The sequence below is a fragment of the Myotis lucifugus genome, unplaced genomic scaffold, assembly GCF_000147115.1.
Source record: "Myotis lucifugus unplaced genomic scaffold, Myoluc2.0 scaffold_4, whole genome shotgun sequence".
In the NCBI taxonomy this organism is placed as follows: domain Eukaryota; kingdom Metazoa; phylum Chordata; class Mammalia; order Chiroptera; family Vespertilionidae; genus Myotis; species Myotis lucifugus.
In genome coordinates, this window is record NW_005871052.1 from 1735516 (window position 1) to 1757153 (window position 21638).

The 21638-nt window shown below is 40.0% G+C and overlaps 1 protein-coding gene across 2 annotated transcripts in view; it reads right to left on the minus strand.

Annotated features, from left to right (window-relative positions):
• Nucleotides 1-21638, minus strand: part of APOOL (apolipoprotein O like) — a 97173-nt gene that overhangs the window by 34202 nt on the left and 41333 nt on the right. For both annotated transcript variants that reach the window (XM_006082807.3, XM_014465047.2), the window contains 3 exons: nt 7410-7529; nt 4560-4614; nt 2825-2923 (listed from right to left, as the gene is read on the minus strand). In XM_006082807.3, coding sequence (XP_006082869.1) covers nt 2825-2923; nt 4560-4614; nt 7410-7529 — 274 coding nt within the window. The remainder of the gene's footprint in view (nt 1-2824; nt 2924-4559; nt 4615-7409; nt 7530-21638) is intronic.

Below are 21638 nucleotides of genomic sequence, written 5' to 3' on the forward strand. Positions count from 1 at the left end.
TTACATCCCTTAATTTAAAATGAAACAGCCTATCTGATATATCAGGAAAGACCAAGGTGAAAAGTATCTGGCAGTGTTTGCAGGCAACTTTACAGTTTAGGGAAAGTGAAAGAAAGTTTAAGGACTGGGAAAACCAAACATAAAGTTATCTGATAACAGATTCCAGACTGGTTCAGAGTTGTGACTTCCAACCCCATGTAATTTAGTTTGGGGACAATGACTGGCAACTTAATTGTGGACAGAGGATGAAGGAAAGGTGACCAAAATGACTACTGATGCTTAGGAAGGGCTTGACTATGGAGAGGACGCAGTAATGCCTGCTGAGAGGGTTACTATAACCCGAAGTGGAAAATGGGAAAATACAAAATTCACCACATGCTTATGAAGAAAGTGATTTAAAGATGGAAAAAAAAGTCAACAGAGTATTCTAAGACTGCCATTGTTAGAAAGGCCTGCTTGCCAGGCTGGCTCTTGGCTGGCATCTGGGCACTTGCTTGGTAAGCAGTTCCTTACAATGACAGTAAACATTCCCTGATTGATAAGATGGTACACTGTACCTAAATTGTTTGTATAAGTAATGTGGTTTATGATGAACAACTACTTTCCTTCTGGGAGTCTAAAATTTGCGTAGATGTTAGACAGACAATACGCACATGAGCAGCCCCAATAATAACCTTGGTCACTCAGTCTCTAAAGAGCTTTCCTGGTTGATATCTGACATAATGTCACAAGTCATTAGTGGAGGATTTAAGTGCACCTTATATGGCTCCACTATGAGAGGACTCTTGGAATCTTATGCCTGGTTTCCTCTAAGCCGTGCCTCATGTGCCTTTTCCCTTTGCATCCTTTCACTGTAATAAATCCTAGCCATGAATATGACTGCAGGCTGAGTCCTCTCAGTCTTCCTAGCTAATGGGAAAACCTGGGGGTGGTCTTAGGGACTCTCTACACAAGTAGAACAGTGGGAAGGAAGGACAAATTTGGTAGAGATACAGAGTGCAAGGAGGGGGGAAAGAAAGAAAATATATCAAGTCTCATGTGCTAAAGCAGTGATTCTCAACACTGGCTGCACATTAGAATCACCTGGGAATCTTTTTTAAATCCTGATTTCTGTGCCTCATCCCCTGGAAATTCTATTTCTTTGTTACTAATGTTGTGGCCTCACCCCATAACAAAGAAACAGAATTTCCGGAGTTAAATTTCTGGATGAGGCCCAGAAATCAGGATTTTAAAAAGATTCCTAGGTGATTCTAATGTGCAGCCAAGGTTGAGAACCACTGTGCTAAAGGAAAGTGGTGAGTCAGTTGCCTACTTTCCAAACTCCATTTTGAGATGGCTGATGTCAGTTCCCGCAATCTCAGGACCAGGAGGGAATACATTTTTCTCTCATACGTACGTCAGTATCTCCGTCTCAAATCCTTAATATAGCCTCCAGAAAATTGGTTGTCATGACTAAGCAAGGAAAAGTAGTTTGAGTGGTTAGTTTTACATTACTGTAAAACTCTCAAGATCTTTTTCTTTTTGATAGCTAGAGATTCTTATGACCTTTTAAAAATAGTTATCTACAAGATGGGAAACAACTATACATTACAATATAAATAGGAATAGCTGTATTTTTAAAAATATTATTTTTAAATTATCTTACTAGAAATTCACCTTTTTTTGGTGTACAGTTCTATCCATTTTAGTATATGGAATTATGTAATCACCATCATAATCACAATATGGAACAACTCTATTGCTCCTAAAAACATCTCATGCTATCCCTTTGTATTGACACCTTCTCCCTATTCCTAACCTATGGAAACCACAGACATGCTCTTTAGCACAATAGTTTTGTCTTTTTGAGAAAGTCATATAAATGAAATTATACAATACAGTGGGGCCTTGACTTACGAGTTTAATTCGTTCCGAGACCGAGCTCGTTAAGGAGCTAGTTAACTCAAATTACTCTATCAACTCAATGCAAAAAATCGGCCGAGAGACAGCTGGTATCTCAAAAAACTCGTTAGTCGGGACACTCGTAAGTCAAAGCCCCACTGTATTAAACTTTTTGGGTATGGCTTCTTTAACTCAGATTCATCAAGATTGTTGCATGTATCAATGGTTCATCCTTTGTTGCCCAAGTAGTATTCCTTTGTTTGATGTTCCACAGTTTAGTTAATTGCTGAAAGACATTTAGACTGTTTCCAAATTTTGGTGATTATGAATAGAATTGTTATTAACATTTGTGTTCATGTTTTTCATTTTTCCAGGGTAAATTCCCAAGAATGGGATTACTGGGTCTCTTGGTGAGCATATCTTTAACTTTATGACAAACTATTTTCAGAATGACTGTACCATTTTATATTCCCACCAGTAGTGTCTGAGAGTTTCAGTGGCTCTACATTCTCAAATCTACTTGGTATGGTTAGTCTTTTTAATTTAATTTAATTATATTTTTTGTGTGGGGGATGGAGGGCCGGAGGAGTGTGGGGGCAGGGAGAGGAGAAAGGGAAAGGCAGAAGGCAGGGGCGTGCTCCATGGAGGGAGAGCCTTTTTAATTTTAGACATTCTAATAGGTGTGTAGTGGTATCCCATTGTGGTTTTCATTTGCATTTCTAATAACTAATGGTGTTGAACATCTCTGGAAATATGTATATTCTTAAAAACCCAAAAAGGTTTTAATAAACGTAATCATGCTGTACTGTAGAATCTGAATGTTTTAAGGTAGCCTATCCTAATAATATTCAATAAAATATATGAGGTTTTCCTGTGACAATAAAATTCAGAAATTAATATACTGTAATGAAAAAGAGAATATATATATATTTTTAAACCCTACCTTTTCTTGCTGAAACCAAGCCTGCTAATCCTGAAACTGTAATCACTCCCATTTTCGGAAGAAAATCTCGTGGTGGATCCTTCAGATAAACATATGCATCTCAAGAAATCAGTGAAAAATTAATATAAATGACTTATACAACTGGATATTCTACATAGGTATAATGCAGAACAGTTAGAGATAATAGCAAATGGTTTAAACACTTCAAAAGAACTATACAAAATAATGATTTAAGCAGTGACTTAAAAGCTAGTTATAATAGTTACTTGTTACAAAATTAAATCTTCCTTCCAAAGCTGATTTCATATTTGTTTTCTTAACAATACAGGTTATTACTCTTCAATGAAATATGATGCTACAGTCAGTACCTTAATATGGATTATTATAAAGTAAATTCTTGATTGTGTAAGTACTCTATACATATAATAGAAATTATTCTGACCATATCTACTCAAACATTGGTAGGATCCAGTAAGCACTGAAATACTTTATTAGAGAACTTAAAATAATAGTCTAGGGATATATGTAGGCATTAAATCCTGCATGCCACTACTCCCAGTAACCTCAGAGCCGATGTTGATCTTGGTTAAAATCAAGATGATCAGGCTCTGGTCGATTATCTCAGTGGCTAGAGCTTTGGCCCTTGGATTGAAGGGTGAAGGGTTCAATTTCTGGTTAAAGGAGGCAACCAATTGATGTGTGTCTCACATCAATGCTTTTCTCTCTCTCTCTGCCCCCCTCCCTCCCTTCCATTCTCTCTGGAAACCAATGGAAAAAATATCCGCAGGTGAGGATTAAAAAAAATGATCAGGATGAGAAGTGAGCCTAGATAAAAAGTAGATGGAGAGTGTGCAGAAGACTAGATTTCTTGGCTTTTTATACATTTTAATTGTATTGGTTCTATGCAGTCCAAAGCCACACTCTTCTATCATTGTTAATTATTTAATGGCAATAAGTTATTTAACGATATTCCTTAAGATTGATGAGAATATAATTTGGAATTAATTCCCACAACATACGTAAAATAATGATAATATATATACTGGTCATCAATATCAATATCGTAGAGACTTTTAAAATTTTACCCTGATCTTTGTGTCCTCTATACATTTATTATGACAACTGGCTTAGGTAAAAAAAATTAAGAACCTATATCTGATGCCAAACACCATTATCAAACTAAAGACTCAAACACATTAGCTCAAATATTCTAGGGTGTGATTGATTGGTATAGTGTTTCCTAATAATCAATAGCAAAATACTATGTGTTTTAACTGCAAGTAGCACTTATTAAAAGTAGCTAATAACAATGGAGACATGTTTCTAATTTATGCTTTATGAGTATATAATATAAACAGACAGTTTGACAGTTTGAATTCAGATGCTGCCACTTACTAATTATGTGATCTTGGTAACCTACTTAATCTTTCTAAACCCCAGTTTCCTCATCTGTAAAAGGAGAATATTTAAAATACCAAGTCACAAAGTTGCTATAAAAAGTAAATTAGATAAATTATGTAAAATGCTTATCATAGTGACTTAGCATATAATAATAGCCAAATAAATTGTAGATACTATTGTTTTGGTATTATTATTATAAACTGCTATGCAGAGTATCTTTACAGTTGTTAAAACATAATAATGGATAACATACTATGTTTTTTTTTCACATTTTAACATTGCAAGTTAAAAAGACAATGGAGCATTCCTAATTACAAGTGATTTACTCACCTACCTTTTCCAAATTGAACTGTATCCATTATCCCATTTTTCACAAAGACATAAACACCCTAAGCAAAAAGGGGAAAAAAGGTAACCTGCATTTTTTAAAATGTTGACAATTAGATCAGACAGTTGACATCGCTGGTATTTTATTAAAATGTTGACAGCATTGCACTCAAATCTAAATTGAACTTTCCTATTTATTCACTATGAGGGTATTTGTTGAACTTAGCTTCTCTTGATTTCTTTCTTTTCATTCTATTTAACATGGATAATACTTGTTTACTATTTTCCTCATATTAAATAAGTACTGCCTATAAAATAATCGGAGCAGCTCAGACAAAACTTATTGCAGAAATACAAATATTTGTCATCTGATTTTATAATGGCCTAGAAAATTGAATGGAATTTAAATAAAGCATAAAGAGAGGTATATTTCAGCTTAGAAGCAATATCTGATTAATAAAGATGCAGCAGCAATAACATACAGCCTAAAGAAAAGTACTTCATCTTCTCCTTTTTTTAAAGTGTGCGTTAGAATGAGAAAAGAACCTAATTAAGACATTTATCTCAGGATAGAAATCATCCTACACAGGCTAGCCTCCATCTTGTTTTTAAATAGCAACATAAATTATCTACAAATCAAGATTAATTAACCCATGGAAGGATTAAAGCTTTAAATCAAATTTTTCATTTTACCTGTTTCCAACTAATTTATTTTGATGCAAGAAATATTGTCATACACATTTATTGAGTGATAGGTACTATCTCAATTACAGCAGAAGAAAAATAAGGCTTGAAATGATTTTTCATAGTAATTCCACATAGATATGCTGTACTCCACTGAAGGAACCAAAAAACACAATCTAAATATATGGTCTCCTTCTCTAAAATAGCTGCTTTTAAACCATGGGATAAAAAAAACAAGAGAGATTTTCAAAGCAAATAAAATGGAAAAGAGTATATTAGATGGGAAAGGAATAAGTTATTGCTATTGAGATATCTTGGTTTTAATAACTTTGCTTCAGATATTTTCATGGTGCTCAGAGATGCACAGGTTTATTCTGTTCACTATGGTTTCAAGCTGTACAAACCAACATAGACCCTAACTGCCATGAAACTTCTTCTCTTTAGGGACTGCCTCTTGAGAAAATTTCACCTTCACATTATACTTATTGACCAGGTGAGTGGAAAATCGTGTTACTGTTGAAGAAACAAACTAGTAACTTCTTTTAGAAAAATTTCCACAGCTAGGTTTAGACATTCACTTTTACCACTGGGGATCACTGTTATCTAAATTTCAAAATATCATCAAGGAGTAGGAGTAGAAACTGAATTTGCCCTACACGATTCAAAGTTTAATGCAGAATGTAATTTGAGTCAGAATTAATTTTTAAAGAACATATTACATTTTTAGAGGAAAATTAGAGAGGAAACATTGTTTACATTGAAGATGAAATGCATTCAAAAGTGACCTTCTTCAACCTAATTGTTTCAGCATATTAACAAATATAAAGTTCTTTCAATCTTTCTTAAATTGGATGATAGTTAAATAGCAATTTAAGTATCTCACTAAACAATTTACCTCACTGAAAAAACAACTTTGAGACACTATGGAAAATTAGGTCTCAGGAGACTACAGTATGAATCATCTAGTTGCTGGCATGATTCAGAGCCATTAGTTAAGATATTTCACTCTGAGTGTGCAGTACAGTAGTACCATTAGAATTATTTGACAGGAAAATTTTAAAAAAACCACAATATATTCACTGGATGTTTTAAATATCATCTAGAATAGCAAGAGTTCACAGATTTGGTATTTCAATCAGATCATTAGATTTTTCTTTTAAAAAGAATGGATTAGAAACAAAAAAGGCACAAAGTTAACAATTGGCTATATTTGAAGCAAATTAGTATAGCTATTAGGTCAGAAAGATGAAAATAATGGTACCAGCATTATAATTATGACACTGACATTTGAGACATTGATGCTAACACACTTATGTTGACCCAAAGATAAAGCAACATCAGTACTGCATCAGCTTACTCCACTGCTGCTGAGTACTGCTGACTGAAGGCTAAGTATCAAAATAAGGTGAATTATATTTTGCCTCATAGCTCATTGTAGTCAAATTGATCTTATGAGCTAAACAAAACAAGTGAAAATTTTGCTTAGTCAAATAAGAAGCAATTAAAAAGTAATGTCAGAACTTCATGTAACAGGCCAAACAATGTTTTATACATGGTAGGTGACATACTAGGAAATGCTTGTTGAACTACTTTAATCTTTGAAGTAGTGGTATGGTAGAATAAATATGGCCACAAATTATTTGCTGCTACTTGTATTGAGGGGTGGCATTTTTTCCTCTCCCTCAAAAAATTAGATTGGCCTTAGTAACACTAGAATGCTGTAGAGGAGACTTTCGTAGACATCTGAGGATAGGTAAGAAACTTGGCAAATTCATACCTAGGGCCTCTTGTAACATTTTCTGTAGGAGCCCTGAATTGCCCATGTAAGTTATCTGGCCACCTTGCCTGAGAGGCCATGTGTAGGTGCTTTAGTCAACATTCCCAACTGAGCCCAGCGCTCTAGCATCTGTGACAAGTTGCCAGTCATGAGAATGAAGCTGTTTTGGACCTGATGAATCCCACTGAGTGACCTCTGTGAACACCAGAAGAACACCTGTCTGAACTCCAATCCAATTCCTGATTTACAAAATAATGAAATATAATAGAATGGTTGTTGTTTTAAACCACTAAGTTTGGGGGTAGTTTGTTACACATCAATGGGTAACTGGAACAACTGGTATGCAATACAAATAAGAAATCCTCTAATATTGAACAACTATTAGAATAGACTTACCTTGCACCAGCCAATATAACGACCAGTTGTAGTGCGGATGGAGGCAAAGCCCATTTGTAAATTACCAGGCTGCTCTTCAACATATTTAGATTGAAGAGGTGGTGAAGCATATATAGGGAGCTAGAGGCAAAAATAAATAGATAAACAAACAAACTAACTTCATGTCAAAAATATAAAAAATCTGAAATTACTTTTCCAACAGTATGGCAGAATAAGAATCTTCACCAACATTCTTGCTAAATTCAACTAAAAATACTGATTATTTTTAATTTAATTTATTAGAGTCACATTGGTTAATAAAACTATAGTTTCAGGTGTACAATTCTACAATACATGATCTGTATACGTGATTGTGTGTTCCCTACACCAAGTCAAGTCTCTTTCTATCACCATTTATCTCCCCTAAACTCACTTCTACCTCCTCCTCAGACTCCTTTCCCTCTGGTAATCACCATACTGTTGTCTGTGTTTTTCTTCCTTAATCCTTTCGATTTTTTTTTCATGTAGCTCCCAACACCCCTCCTCTCTGACAACTGTCAGTCTGTTCTCTTATCTATGGGTCTGTTTCTATTTAGTTTTTTAGTTTATTTTGTTCATTAGATTCCACATGAGTGAATTCATATGGTACTTGTCTTTCTCTGACTAGCTTATTTCACTTAGCATAAAGATTTCCAGGTCCATCCATGCTGTCATAAAGGGAAAGATATCCTTTTTTATAGCCAAGTAGTATTCCATTGTGGAAATGTACCACACCCTTTTTATCCATTCATCTACTGATGAACATTTGAGCTGTTTATGGATTTGTTATTGTAAATAACTCTGCTATGAGCATAGGGGTGCATATATTCTTTCTGATTCGTGTATTAGGTTCCTTTGTATATATTCCCAGAAGTGGAATCACTGGGTTATAAAGTTTTTCCATTTTAACTTTTTGAGGTATTCCATATTGCTTTCCACAGTGGCTGCAGCAATCTACATTCCCACCAACACTACAGCACTCTGTTGTTTGTTGATTTATTGATGAAAGCCATTCTGACAGGTGTGAGGTGACATACCATCATGGTTTTAATTTGTATTTCTCTGATGATTAGAGACGGTGAGCATCTTTTCTTATGACTATTGGCAATCTGTATGTCCTCTTTGGAGAAGTGTATATTCAGGTGCTTTGCCCATTTCTTTTTGTTTGTTAATCCTCACTTGAGGATATTTTTTCCATTGCTTTTTAGAGAGAGTACAAGGGAGGGAAGAGAGAGAGGGAGGGAGAGAGAGAGAGAGAGAACATCAATGCAAAAGAGACACATTGATTAGCTGACTCCTGCAGGTGGCTAATCAGGGCTGGAATTTAACCTGCAACACAGGTACGTGCCATTGACCGGGAATCAAATCCAAGACCACTTGGTGCATAGGCCACCATGCTAACCATTGAAAGATACAGGCCAGGGCAGGCTTTGCCCATTTTTAGTTGGAATTTTTGGGGGGTGTTTAGTTGTATAAGTTTTTTTTTATGAATTTTGGATATTAACTTCTGATCAGAAGTATCACTGGTGAATATGTTCTCCCCTTCAGTAGGTTGTCTTTTCATTTTGTTAATAATTTTCTTTTGCTGTGCAAAAACTTTAATTTGATGTAGTCCCATTTGTTTATTTTTTCTTTGGTTTCCCTTGCCCAAGACGACAAATCACAAAAAAATATTGCGACTGGAAATTTCCAAGATTTTGCTGCCTATGTTTTTTTCTCATATTTTTATGGTTTTGAGTCTAACATTTAAGTCTTTTCCATTTTGAGTATATCTTGTATACGGTGTAATAAGGTGGCCTAGTTTTACCTTTTTTAATGTATCTGGACAACTTCCCCAACACCATTTATTGAAGAGACTATTTTTAACCCATTGTATGTTTTTGCCTCCTATGTCCAATATTAATTGACCATAGAGGTGTGGGTTCATTTCTGGGCTCTCTATTTGTTCCATTGATCTATGTCTCTTTTTATGCCAGTACCAGGTTGTTTTGATTACAATGGCTATGTAGGTATCAGGGAGGGTGATTCCTCCATATTTTTTCTTCTTTCTCAAGATTGTTATAGCTATTTGGGGTCTTTTGTTGTTCCACACAAATTTTTGGAACATTTGTTCTACTTCCATAAAATATGCTATTGTTATCATTGATAGGAGTTGCATTGAATGTTGCTTTGGTTACTATGGGTATTTTAACCATGTACAATTTTTTCCTATCAATGAAAACTATATATGCTTCCACTTTTTGGTAATTTCTTCAATTTCTTTGACATCTTATAAATTTCCAAGTACAGGTCTTGGTGAAATTTATTCCTAAGTATTTTTAATGAAATTTTGAGTGGGATTGTTTTCTTAGTTTCCCTTTCTGATAGTTCGTAATTGGTGTATGAAAAGGAAACTGATTATTGTATATTTATTTTGTATCCTGCTACTTTAATGAATTCATTTATCAGTTATAGTGGCTTATTGGTGCAATCTTTAGGATTCTCTTTATATAGTATCATGTCATCTGCAGATAATGACAGTTTTACTTCTTTGTTTCCCATTTAAATACCTTTTATTTTTTCCTCTTGTCTGATTGCTGTGGCTAGGACTTCCAGTACTATTTTGAATAAGAGTGGTGAAAATGAACAATCCTGTCTTCTTCCAGATCTTAAGGGAAACACTTGTAGTTTTGGCCCATTGAATATAATGTTTGTTGTGGATTTGTCATATATGCCCTTTATTATGTTGAGGTATGTTCCCTCTATTCCCACTTTACTGAGAGTTTTTATCATAAAAGGGTGCTGAATTTTATAAAATGCTTTTTCTGCATCTATTGATATGATCATGTGGTTTTTATCCTTCATTTTGTTTATGTGGTGGTTATCACATTTATTGACTTGCATATATTGTACCAACGTTGCATCCTCAGAATAAATCTCACTTGATCGTGGTATATGATTTTTAAATGCATTTCTGGATCTGGTTTGCTAAGATTTTGTTGAGGATCTTAGCATCTATATTAAAGACAATGGTCTCTAATTTTCTTTCTTTGTAGTATATTTATCTTATCTGTTTTTACATTAGGATAAGGCTGGTCTCATAAAATAAGCTTGGGAGTGTTTCCTGCTCTTGAATTTTTTGGAATAGTTTGAGGAGATAGGTGTTAGTTCTTCTTTGAATGTTTGGTAAAGTTCACTTGTGAAGCCATCCAGTCCAATACTTTTGTTTGTTAGGAGGTTTTTTGTTTTGTTTTGTTTTTTATTACTGCTTCAATTTCATTAGTTGTCATCTGTCTATTCATATTCTCTGATTCTTCCTGATTCAGTTTTGGAAGATTATATGTTTCTAGGAATTTATCTATTTCGTACGGATTGTTCAGTATTTTGGAAATATTGTTGTTCATTATACTTTCTTACAATCCTTTGTATTTCATTGGTTTCATTTCTGATTTTATTTATTAGGGTCCTATCCCATTTTTTTTTGATGAGTCTGTTTAAAGTTTTATCAATCTTGTTTATCTTTTCCAAGTAGCAGCTCTTGGTTTCATTAATCTTTTGTACCGATTTTTTAGACTCCTTTTTGTTTCTTTCTCTTCTGATCATTGCAATTTCTTACCTTCTACTCAATTGGGGCTTTGTTTGTGGTTCTTTTTGAAGTTCCTTTAAGTGTACAGCTAGATTTTTTACTTGAGATTTTTCTTATTCCTTGAGATAGGCCAGTAATGCTATGAATTTCCCTCTTAGAGCTGCTTTCACTGTGTCCCACAGATTTTTAGTTGTGGTGTTCTTATTTTCATTTGTTTCACATTATCTTTTGATTTCTTCCTTGATCTCAATGTTAACCTATTCATTGTTTAGTAACATGTTATTTAGCCTCCATGTTTCTGGGTGTTTTCCCTTTTTTTCCCTTGTGATTGATTTCTACTTTTATACCATTATAGTCAGAGAAAATGCTTGATATGATTTCAATCTTCTTAAATGTACTAAGACTTGTTTTGTGTCCTAACATGTGGTCTATCCTAGAAAATGTTACATATGCCCTTGAAAATAATGTATATTCTGTAGCTTTGGGGTGAAATATAAGAAGGTATCAATTAAAACCATTGGATCTAGTGTGTCATTTAAGGCCACTGTTTCCTTGATTTTCTGTTTGGAAGACCTATTAATGTCAATGGGATGTGAAAATTTCCTACTATGATTCTATTACCGTCAATCTCTCCCCTTATGTCCATCAACATTTGCTTTACATATTTAGGTGTTCCTATGTTGGGCGCACACGTGTTTACAAGTATTATATCTTCTTGTTGGACTGTTCCTTTTTATCATTATTTAGTGTCCTTATATCATTATATAGTGTTACTATAGCCTTTGATGTAAAGTCAATTTTGTCTGGTATAAGTATTGCTACCCCAGCTTTATTTTCCTTTCCATTTATGCAAAATATCTTTTTACATCCCTTTATTTGTAGACTGTGTGTAACTTTTGTTCTGAGGTGGGTTTCAAGTAGACACCATATATGTAAGTCTTGCTTTCCTATCCATTCAGCTACCTCATGCCTTTTTTAAGAAAAGTCTTTGCCCTAACCCATTTGGCTCAGTGGATAGAGTGTCAGCCTGTGGACTCAAGAGTCCCAGGTTAGATTCCGGTCAAGGGCATGTACCTTGGTTGCAGGCATATCCCCAGTAGGGAGTGTGCAGGAGGCAGTGTCTGGTCTGTGAAGCTCTTTATCTGACCTTCAATTTTAAATGATAACATTGTGAGTAATCTTGTTTGTAGGTCCTTGTTGTATATCACTATGAATATTTCTTGCCACTCCCTTCTGGCTTAAAAAGTTTCTGTTGAGAAATTACGTGATAGTCATATGGACACTCCCTTGTAATTAACTAACTGCTTTTCTCTTGCTGCTTTTAGGATTCTCTCTTTGTCTTTAACCCTTGGCATTTTAATTATGAATTATCTGAGTGTGGGCCTCTTTGGGTTCATATTGTTTGGGACTCTCTGCACTTCCTGAACTTTTATGTTTATTTCTTTCACAAGGTAGGAGAAGTTTTCTGTCAATATTTCTTAAAATAGGCTTTCAATCTCTTGCTCTTTCTCTTCTCCTTCTGGGACCTTCATAATGTGAATGCACCCCACAATGCTTGAGGTTGTCCCAGAGCCTCCTTACACTATCTTCATATTTGTGGATGATTCTTTTTTCTTTTTGCTCTTCTGATTGGGTGTTTTTTTGCTTCCTCATATTCCAAATTATTGACTTGATTCTCGGAATCCTCTACTCTACTGTTGAATCTCTGTAAATTGTTCTTTATATCAGCTAGTGTATGCTTACTTTCTGATTGGTCCTTTTTCATGTCTTTGATGTTCTCACAAAGGTTCTTGAAATATTAATTAAGATCTTGAAAATCTCACTAAGTCCCTTGAAGGTCTCATTAAGATCCTTGAGCAACCTTATAACCATTGTTTTGAACTCTGTATCTAGTATTTTGTTTGCTTCCATTTCATTTAGTACTTTTTCTGGAGATTTCTTCTATACTTTCATTTGTGACATGTTTCTTTGTCTCTGCATTTTGGCCGCTTCCCTGTGTTTGTTTCTCTGTATTAAGTAGAGCTGCTATATCTCCTGGAATTGGCAGAGTGGTCCTGTATAGTAGGTGTCCTATAGGCCCAATGGCTCAGCCTCCCCAGTCACCTGAGCTGGGCACTCTATGTGCACCCGTGTGGGCTGTGTGCACAGTCTTGTTGTAGTTGAGCCTTAATTGCTATTGGAATCACTGGGAGGGATTAACCTCCAGGCCAATTGGCTGTGAAGACTGACTGCAGCTACAGTGGAAGAGCTGCTGTGCAGGAGACACCCCTATGGAGCAGGACTAGCTTCAGTGGGGCTTTTGTGCTCACTGAGACTGCCCCTTGAGTGTGTCACTTGTAGATGTGTAGAGTTGTAATCTGGTGTAGTCTGAAGCTGTCCACCAGCTGCCTTGGCTCTGGGGCCTCCCAGGAGGTAAAAAGTCAGCCACTGCCTGGGGCCACCTGGCAGGAGCTACACATCAATCTGTAGATGGCTGCTACTTGTGTTGTGTTTGGAAGTGCCCCGGCAAGGCCACGCTGTGAAGGTCTTGGGCCTCTTATTGATAGGTATGCAACACACTGACACCAGCTGCTGCTTGTTTGAGAGATTTTATAAAAATCTGAAACCTGAGATAGGACAGGACATTCATATGGAAAAGCTGCTGCAAACAACTTGGGTGGGGATGAAAATTGGATGGGGAGGAATCCCTAGGATGGAGGGAACAATGTGAGCCAAGCTGATGGAAACTCAGATATGGCTGCCAGTCAGCTCCGCAACAGGGGAGGTCTCAGCATAGGTCTTTCACTGATGCCAAACAATCCAGTTCTGCTCCAGATGTCCCTGGATCCCCCAAAGCCGTTGTCCCAGCACAGGAGCTCAGAGGGAGGGAGTCCAAGTAAATTCATGCACCAGCCCTTTAAGAGTAATTTCCTGAGTGACACAGTAGCCACTATGTCACTCAGTGACAACCCCACTGGTTTTTACAGCCTGAAGTTACAAGGATTTCTCTTCCCAGCTCTGAAACCCTGGGCTGAGGGCCTGGTATGGGGCTGGGACCCCTTGCTCCTCAGGGAGTCCACTGCAGATGAGATATCCCTCCCAACTTAAAAAATGCCACACATGGGTATTGGACCAGCCCGCTCCATACCTCCAAACCTCCTACCAGTCTTGATGTACTTTCTTCTTTACTTCTCTAGTTATAAGACTTCCATTCAGCCAGATTTCAGGTGGTTCTGAATGATGTTTTTTCTGTATTTTAGTTGTAATTTTGATGTGGTTGTGGGAGGCGGTAAGTACTGGCATTTACCTATGCCACCATCTTGGTTCTTCTACCCTATGCTTTTTGATTGGAGCATTTCAGTTATTTACATTTAAACTGGCTATTGATAGGTACATATTTATTGCCCTTTTTTCTTTTAACTATGTACCTCAATAATAATAATTATCCTTCTCCTTCCCCTTCCCCTTCTCCTTCTCCTTCTTGTCTCTTTAAGAAGGACCTTTACCACTTCTACGAATATGTTCAAAGGAAATGAAATCTGGATCTCCAAGAGAAACCTGTATTTCCACATTGCAGCATTATTCACAATAACTAAGATCCTATATAATAAAAAGCTAATATGCAAATGGTCATCATGCCCTCATGCCATCATGCTGTAACAGCTCAGACACTCAACACTGGGGAGAGAGGAATGGGGACGAGCCAGGCTGCAGCCCAGGAGAGGGAAAAGCCGCCCGCCTCGTGGTCCTGGGTGCCAGTGGATGCGCCTGTGACTGCGGCCTGGGAGAGAGACAAGCCATCCGCCCAATGGTCCCAGGCACCAGCACCTGCAGCTGTGGCTGGGGAGAGGGACAAGCCGCCCACCCTGTGGTCCAGGGTGCCTGTGGCTGTGGCCTGGGAGAAGCAGCCCGCCCACAGTCCCCTGTGGCTGCTGCTGGCCTGGGCGAAGTCAGCCGGGTCCTGGGTGCCTGCAGCTGGCCAGAGAGAGGGAAGCCCAGGTCCCAGGTGCCTGCGACCAGCTGGAGGAGGGAATCCTGGGTCCTGGGTGCAGGGTGAGGCAGAGGCGGTTAGGGGAGATCAGGCCAGCAGGGGAGCAGTTAAGAGCGATCAGGCAGGCAGGCAGAGGTGGTTAGGGGCGATCAGGTAGGTAGGCAGGTGAGAGGTTAGGAGCCAGCGGTCCCAGATTGCGAGAGGCAGTTAGACATCCCCTGAGAGGTCCCAGATTGGAGAGGGTGCAGGCCGCTATGAGGAAAACCCTTCCCCCATGCATGAATTTCATGCACCGGGCCTCTAGTATGAAAATAATCTAAATGCCCATCAGCAGATTATTGGAATGGGAAGAGATCAACCACAGAACTTGTATGCATATATGTATAACCTATAGACACACACAATAGGGTGGTGAAGGCCTGGGGGTAGGTGCAGGTGGGTTAGAAGAGGTCAATGGAAAAAAGGGGACATACATAATACTTTCAACAATAAAACTTTTTAAAAATTAAATTAAATTAAAAAAATGTGTGTGTGTACTAGACTACCAACATCTTTAAGGTTTCAAAACAAACACTTACATATAATATTATATTATGCTCCCTTAGCAAAGGGATATCCACCTGTTTTTGACAACATGGATGAACCTAGAGGACATTATGCTAAGTGAAATAAGTGAGACTCAGAAAGCAAAATACTGTATGATCTCACTTATATGTAGAATCTAAAACAGACTCAGAAGTAGGGAGTGGACTAGTGGTTACCATAGGTGGAGTGAGAGAAAAATGAGGAGGTGAAGGAGTACACTTAGGTAAGAAGAATAAGTTTCAGCAATCTAATGTGCAGCATGGTGACTATAATTAACAATACTGTATTGAACACTTGAAATTTGCTAACAGGGTAGCTCTGAGTGTTAATACGCACATACACACACACACACAAACACAATGGTAACTATATGAGGTGACAAATATGTTAATTAGGCTGATTGTGGTGATCATTTTAAAATGCATATATGTGCGTGTGTGTGTGTGTGAAAATATCAAATTGTACACTTTAAATATATTCAATTCTTATTTGTCAAATACCTATATAATAAAAGAGAAACATGTAAATTGACCGTCCCTCCACTACGCTCACCAGCCAATCAGGAGTGAGTATGCAAATTAACCCAACAAAGATGGCAGATTAATTTGCATACACAGTTGCCGGGTGGAGAGTAGAGCGGGAGAGCCAGCAGAGAGTGGAGCAGCTTGAGGAAGTTGGCTCCCCAAGCCACCAGACAGAGAGTAGAGAGGGAGAGCTGGCAGCTTGGAGGACTTGACAGAGTGGGAGAGCATGGGATGGAGACAGAGCAAGAAGGGAAAACCAAGAGCGCGGGGAGCACCAGGAATTCGGGGAATAGTAGTTCTGGTGGCAGCCCAAGACCTGATGCAGAAGCCCAGAGCGTGGGGAGCACCAGGAATGCTGGGAATCATAGTTCTGGTGGCAGGCGGATCTCCTAGACACTAGAGCAAAGTGAGCCTGTAGCAAGTTACTGTTGTGGTGGGGGATGGAGGGAAAGCAAAGGTGAGAGACATAAGTAAAATCAGAGTGTCTAGGAAAAATTAAAGAGAAGATATCCTAAAACTTCCAGGAAATCTCCACCAATGAAGCAAAGAAAATAAAAAGCCTCTATTATTCTCTGAGCAACAAACCAAACTGGGTTGGGGGTCTCAGAAAATTTTCTCATATGATTGCAAAGACAGACAGAAACTCCTTGATTGGAGAGGGCTCCCCTGAGGGCTCCCAGATTGGAGAGGGTGCAGGTTGGGCTGAAGGACCCACCCCCAGTGCACGAATCTTCATGCACAGGGCCCCTAGTCCTATCTAATAAAAGAGAAACATGGTAATTAGCCGTAACTTCGCTACCCTTCCCATTGGCTAATCAGGGTGATATGCAAATTAACTGCCAACGAAGATGGGGGCCGGCAGCCAGGCAACTGACAAGAACAGGAGGCTTGTTTGCTCCAGTGACGGAGGAAGCCAATGTTCCCCGCCTGCCACTGCTGGGCTCTGAGCTGCACTCTAAGAAACATTGTTACAAATATAGAAGCTAAACAAAACCCCAGAAACCTGCTTTCAGTCAGCCCGGATCTCAGAGCTGGAGTCGCAACAAAGTTTCAAATACAGAAGGTAAACAAAGCCCAGAAACCTGCTTTCAGCAGCCGAGGTCTCACAGCTAAAGCCGGCTCTCAGCTCCAGTGACAGCCATAGAAGGTAAATAAATCCCAGAATAAAAAAAAAAGGAAAAAAGGAGAGGTTGGGAGCTTCAGTCACCCGCCAGCCTGAAAACGGCCCTCAGCCCCTCACCCAGACTGCCCAGGCACCCCAGTGGGGACCCCCACCCTGAAGGGGGTGTGACCAGCTGGAAACAGCCATCAGCCCCTCACCCAGGCTGGCCAGGCACCCAAGGGGGACCCCCACCCTGATCCAGGACACCCTTCAGGGCAAACCAGCCGTCCCCCACCCGTGCACCAGGCCTCTATCCTATATAGTAAAAGGGTAATATGCCTCCCAGCACCGGGATCAGCAGAGCAGCGAGGCCTCCCGGCACCGGGATCAGCAGACCAGCGAGGCCTCTTAGCACGGGCATCAGCTGAGCCGAGAGGCCTCCTGGCACCAGGATCAGCAGAGCCCCGAGGCCTCCCAGCACTGGGATCAGCAGAGCAGTGAGGCCTCTTAGCACCGGGATCAGCGGAGCAGTGAGGCCTCACTGCCCCTGTGTCAAGCAGAGCCGAGAGGCCTCCCTGCACCGGGATCAGCGGAGCAGCAAGGCCTCCTAGCACTGGGATCAGCGGAGCCACAAGGCCTCCTGGCCCCTGGAGCAGCGTGACAGGGGGCAGCGCCCAAACCCCCTGATCGCCCTGTGGCTCTGTGTGTGACAGGGGGTGGGGCCACAACCTCCCTATCCGCCCTGCTCTGTTCGTGAAAGGGGAAGGCGTCCCAACCCCCTGATCGGCCCTGCTCTGTGCCTGATAGGGGGGAGCTCCCCAACCCCCTGATCGGCCCTGCTCTGGGTGACAGGGTGCGGCACCCCAACCCCTCCATGGGCCCTGCTCTGTGTGTGACGTGGTGGAGCCGTAACCTCCCCATCGGCCATGCTCTGGCGTGACAGGGGGGAGCTCCCCAACCCCCTAATCGGCCCTGCTCTGTGCGTGACAGGGGGCAGCGCCCCAACCCCCTGATCGGCCGGCTCTGTATGTGACAGGGATGGCACCACAACCCCCTGATCCGCCCTGTTCTGTGTGTGACAGGGGGTGGCGCCGCAACCTCCCCATTGACCCTGCCTTGAGTGTGACAGGGGGCGGCGCCCCAACCCCCCAATGGGCCCTACCCTGAGCATGACTGAGGGTGGCATCGCAACCTCCTGATCCGCCCTGCTCTGTGCATGACAGGGGGCAGCGCCCCAACTCCCCAATCAGCCCTGCTCTGAGCCCGACCAGGGGCTGCTGGGGCAGGGACCTAGGGATTGGGCCTGCCCTCTGCCACCCGGGAGCGGGCCTAAGCCAGCAGGTCGTTATCTCCCGAGGGGTCCCAGACTGTGAGAGGGCACAAGTGGGGCTGAGGGACACCCCCCCCCCGCCAGTGCACAAATTTTTGTGCACTGGGCCTCTAGTATCTCTATAAAGCTGAAAAAAAGGTTCAAGCCTACTATGAGAATTCTGTCTCCACTGAGGGAAGAGCAATCTCATTATGTATTCTATAAATATAACTTGCTTATACCCAATTAGAAATTACAATTAGATTCAGTTAGCTATAAAACCACATTTAAATTAAATTTAACAAAAGTAACTAGAACTCCAAAATCAATATTCTCCTCTGTTATTTTTTGGTGAAAACAAGCAAGTAAGAAGAAAATGGGTCAAACTCATATATCTTAGAAATCTTTTAAAAAGAAATATCCAGTGATGGCTGACCATATCTACACACAGACCAATTGCCAGTCATTTTACAGATCTGAATACTGCAAATTCCATGGTTTAAAATAAATGGTCACCCCACAGCTCTCCAGAGTTTTCTAGTAAAGAGGTATTCAATTATATTCACTAGATTGTACTTAATAAGGCAGGGATATATTGCTACTTTTTAAAGTCACGCTTAACAAGAAGAATTGAACTAAAAAAAGAACATTTAATTAGCCACAAGTTTACCAGAAAAATCAATTAATCAGAACACCTCATTCCTACAGTGAATAGAGACTTTATTGTAACTAGATGTAAGTAGATTCATAACTCACTTTACACAATAAAGGTACATGAAAAAGTTGCATGCAAATCATATTTTCATTTCTTTAGAAATTTTAAGTTCCTCAAGAAATGGGCCCTTTGTGGAATGATAGTCCCTAGCACTTAGCGACACCAACTTTAACAAGTAATTCTATTAAATTCTATTTAAAATGTGCTAGGGAAAACACTAAATATCAAGGAATTCTGTATATCCCAAAATACAGTAAAGAGTACAAATTTATTTTTAAATTCTGAAATATGCAAATGCAGATATTAGGGTCAGATGCTAGTTACTGATCTTCCTACCTAGATTTTGGAGTGTCAAGGTAGGCTTAAACCTGTCATATCTCTCAGACTAAAAAAGGAAAAAGAATACTGAGAGATAGCAAGCTAGTAGGGAAGTGAATCTAACCTAGACTGCTAATAAAAATTAATAAAAGTTTACGGTTATATTATTATAATACAACTAGAGGTCCAGTGAACAAATTTGTGCATGGGTGGAGTCCAGCTGGCCCACCCTGATGGGGGCCCATTGGGCCGCGCTGGTGGGGAAAAGGGGCTGCAGCTGGCTGTGGGGAGGGTCCGTGGGTGGTTGGTCGGCCAGCCCCACCCCTGATCATAGTGTTGGGGGCTGATTGGGGATGGAGCCAGCCAGGAGGAGGGGCCACAGGCAGTTGGCTGGCCAGCTCCACTCCCAATCGGTGTGTTGGGGGCTGAATGGGGGTGGGACCGACCGGGGGGGGGGGGGAAGGGCCGCAGGTGGTTGGCCGGCTGGCCCTGCCCCTGATGGGGGTGTTAGGAGCTGATTGGGGGCAGGGCCAGTCAGGAGGGGGGAAAGGAGGGAAAATTGGGGCCCGGATCAGGCTAGTTGGCTGCCACAGTGTGCATCATAGCCAGTCATTCTGGTCATTCTGGTTGTTCTGCCATTCCAGTTGTTGGGTTTTTATTATTATAGATGCTTAGAATAGTGCCTCACACATATGCAAGAGGAACTCAGAAAATAATTTGGGTTAAATTTTATACATGTCAGCTTGACAATGTATTGAAATTTTTATGCATTCTGACCTACAAATTCCATTTCTATAAACTTATTATAAGGAAATTGTTATAGATCTACATACAGCTTTATGTATAGAATGTTTCGACAAAGTACTATTACAGTAAACAAATTATTAGAAATAAGCTAAATTTAAAAAATTTACGAAATTTGTACATTTGATAATGGTACATTCATACAACAGAATATCTGAGACACCAATAAGAATTCTGTGCAATGTTATCCAAATAGTCAGTGGTGGCGTCAATATTCAAATTCCAACCCATATGATTCAATATACATTTCTAAGTATGTACAGAAACATTATGGTGACTTAAAGCTGGAAAAGGAAACAGTAAAATGGAGACCGAATCAGTAACCACAATTAGATATCAACAGGCCTATATGATAGACTAGATCAACAAGATGAAAGTTAAACAGGCATATATATACCTGCAATTGAATCCCAAAAGTCTATATGCATAAGTACAGTTTGGGAAAAGACATACCTTACCAGTGGCTCATATAAAAAATTTAACAAATTTTAAGAACTACAAGTTCATTATGTCATGGTCAAAGGTAATTTTGCTAAATTTTATACATGAGATTGATTGTTAGGACACAAAATAAAAAAATATATAAAGTATATAAAAGTGAATGTGATCTTAGGCAGCTTCAATATAAATATATTATCTAGAACAGAAGTCAGAGTCTGACTCAATGGAGCAGTGGTCAAAATATTTAAACCTGAGGAAAATGCTAATCATCCCAAATATGTATGGCAAAGAATGATTAAGAGAGTTAAGGAACTGCCTGGCTGGTGTGGCAGCAATTGAGCATTGACCTATGAACAAGCAGGTTATGGTTCGATTCCCGGTCAGGGTACATGCATGTGTTGTGGGCTCGATCCCCAGTATGGGGCATGCAGGAGGCAACAATCAATGATTCTCTCATCATTAATGTTTCTATTTCTCTTTCATTCTCCCTTCCTCTGTGAAATCAATACACACACACACACACACACACACACACACACAAACACACACTACTAGTGGCCCAGTGCACGAAAGTCATGCACGGAAGGGGGGTGTCCCTCAGCCTGGCCTGCACCCTCTCCAATTTGGGACCCCTCGGGGGATGTCCGACTGCCGGTTTAGGCCCGAGCCCACAATCAGGGAATGCTGGCTCTTAACTGCTCACCTGCCTGACTGCCTGATCACCCCTAACCACTCTGCCTGCTGGTATGCTCACCCCCAACTATCCCCCCACCTGGCCTTCTCGCCCCCAACTGCCCCCCTCTGCCAGCCTGCTTGCCCCCAACTTCCCCCCTCTGCCAGCCTGCTCACCCCAAACTGCACACCTTGCTGGCCTGATT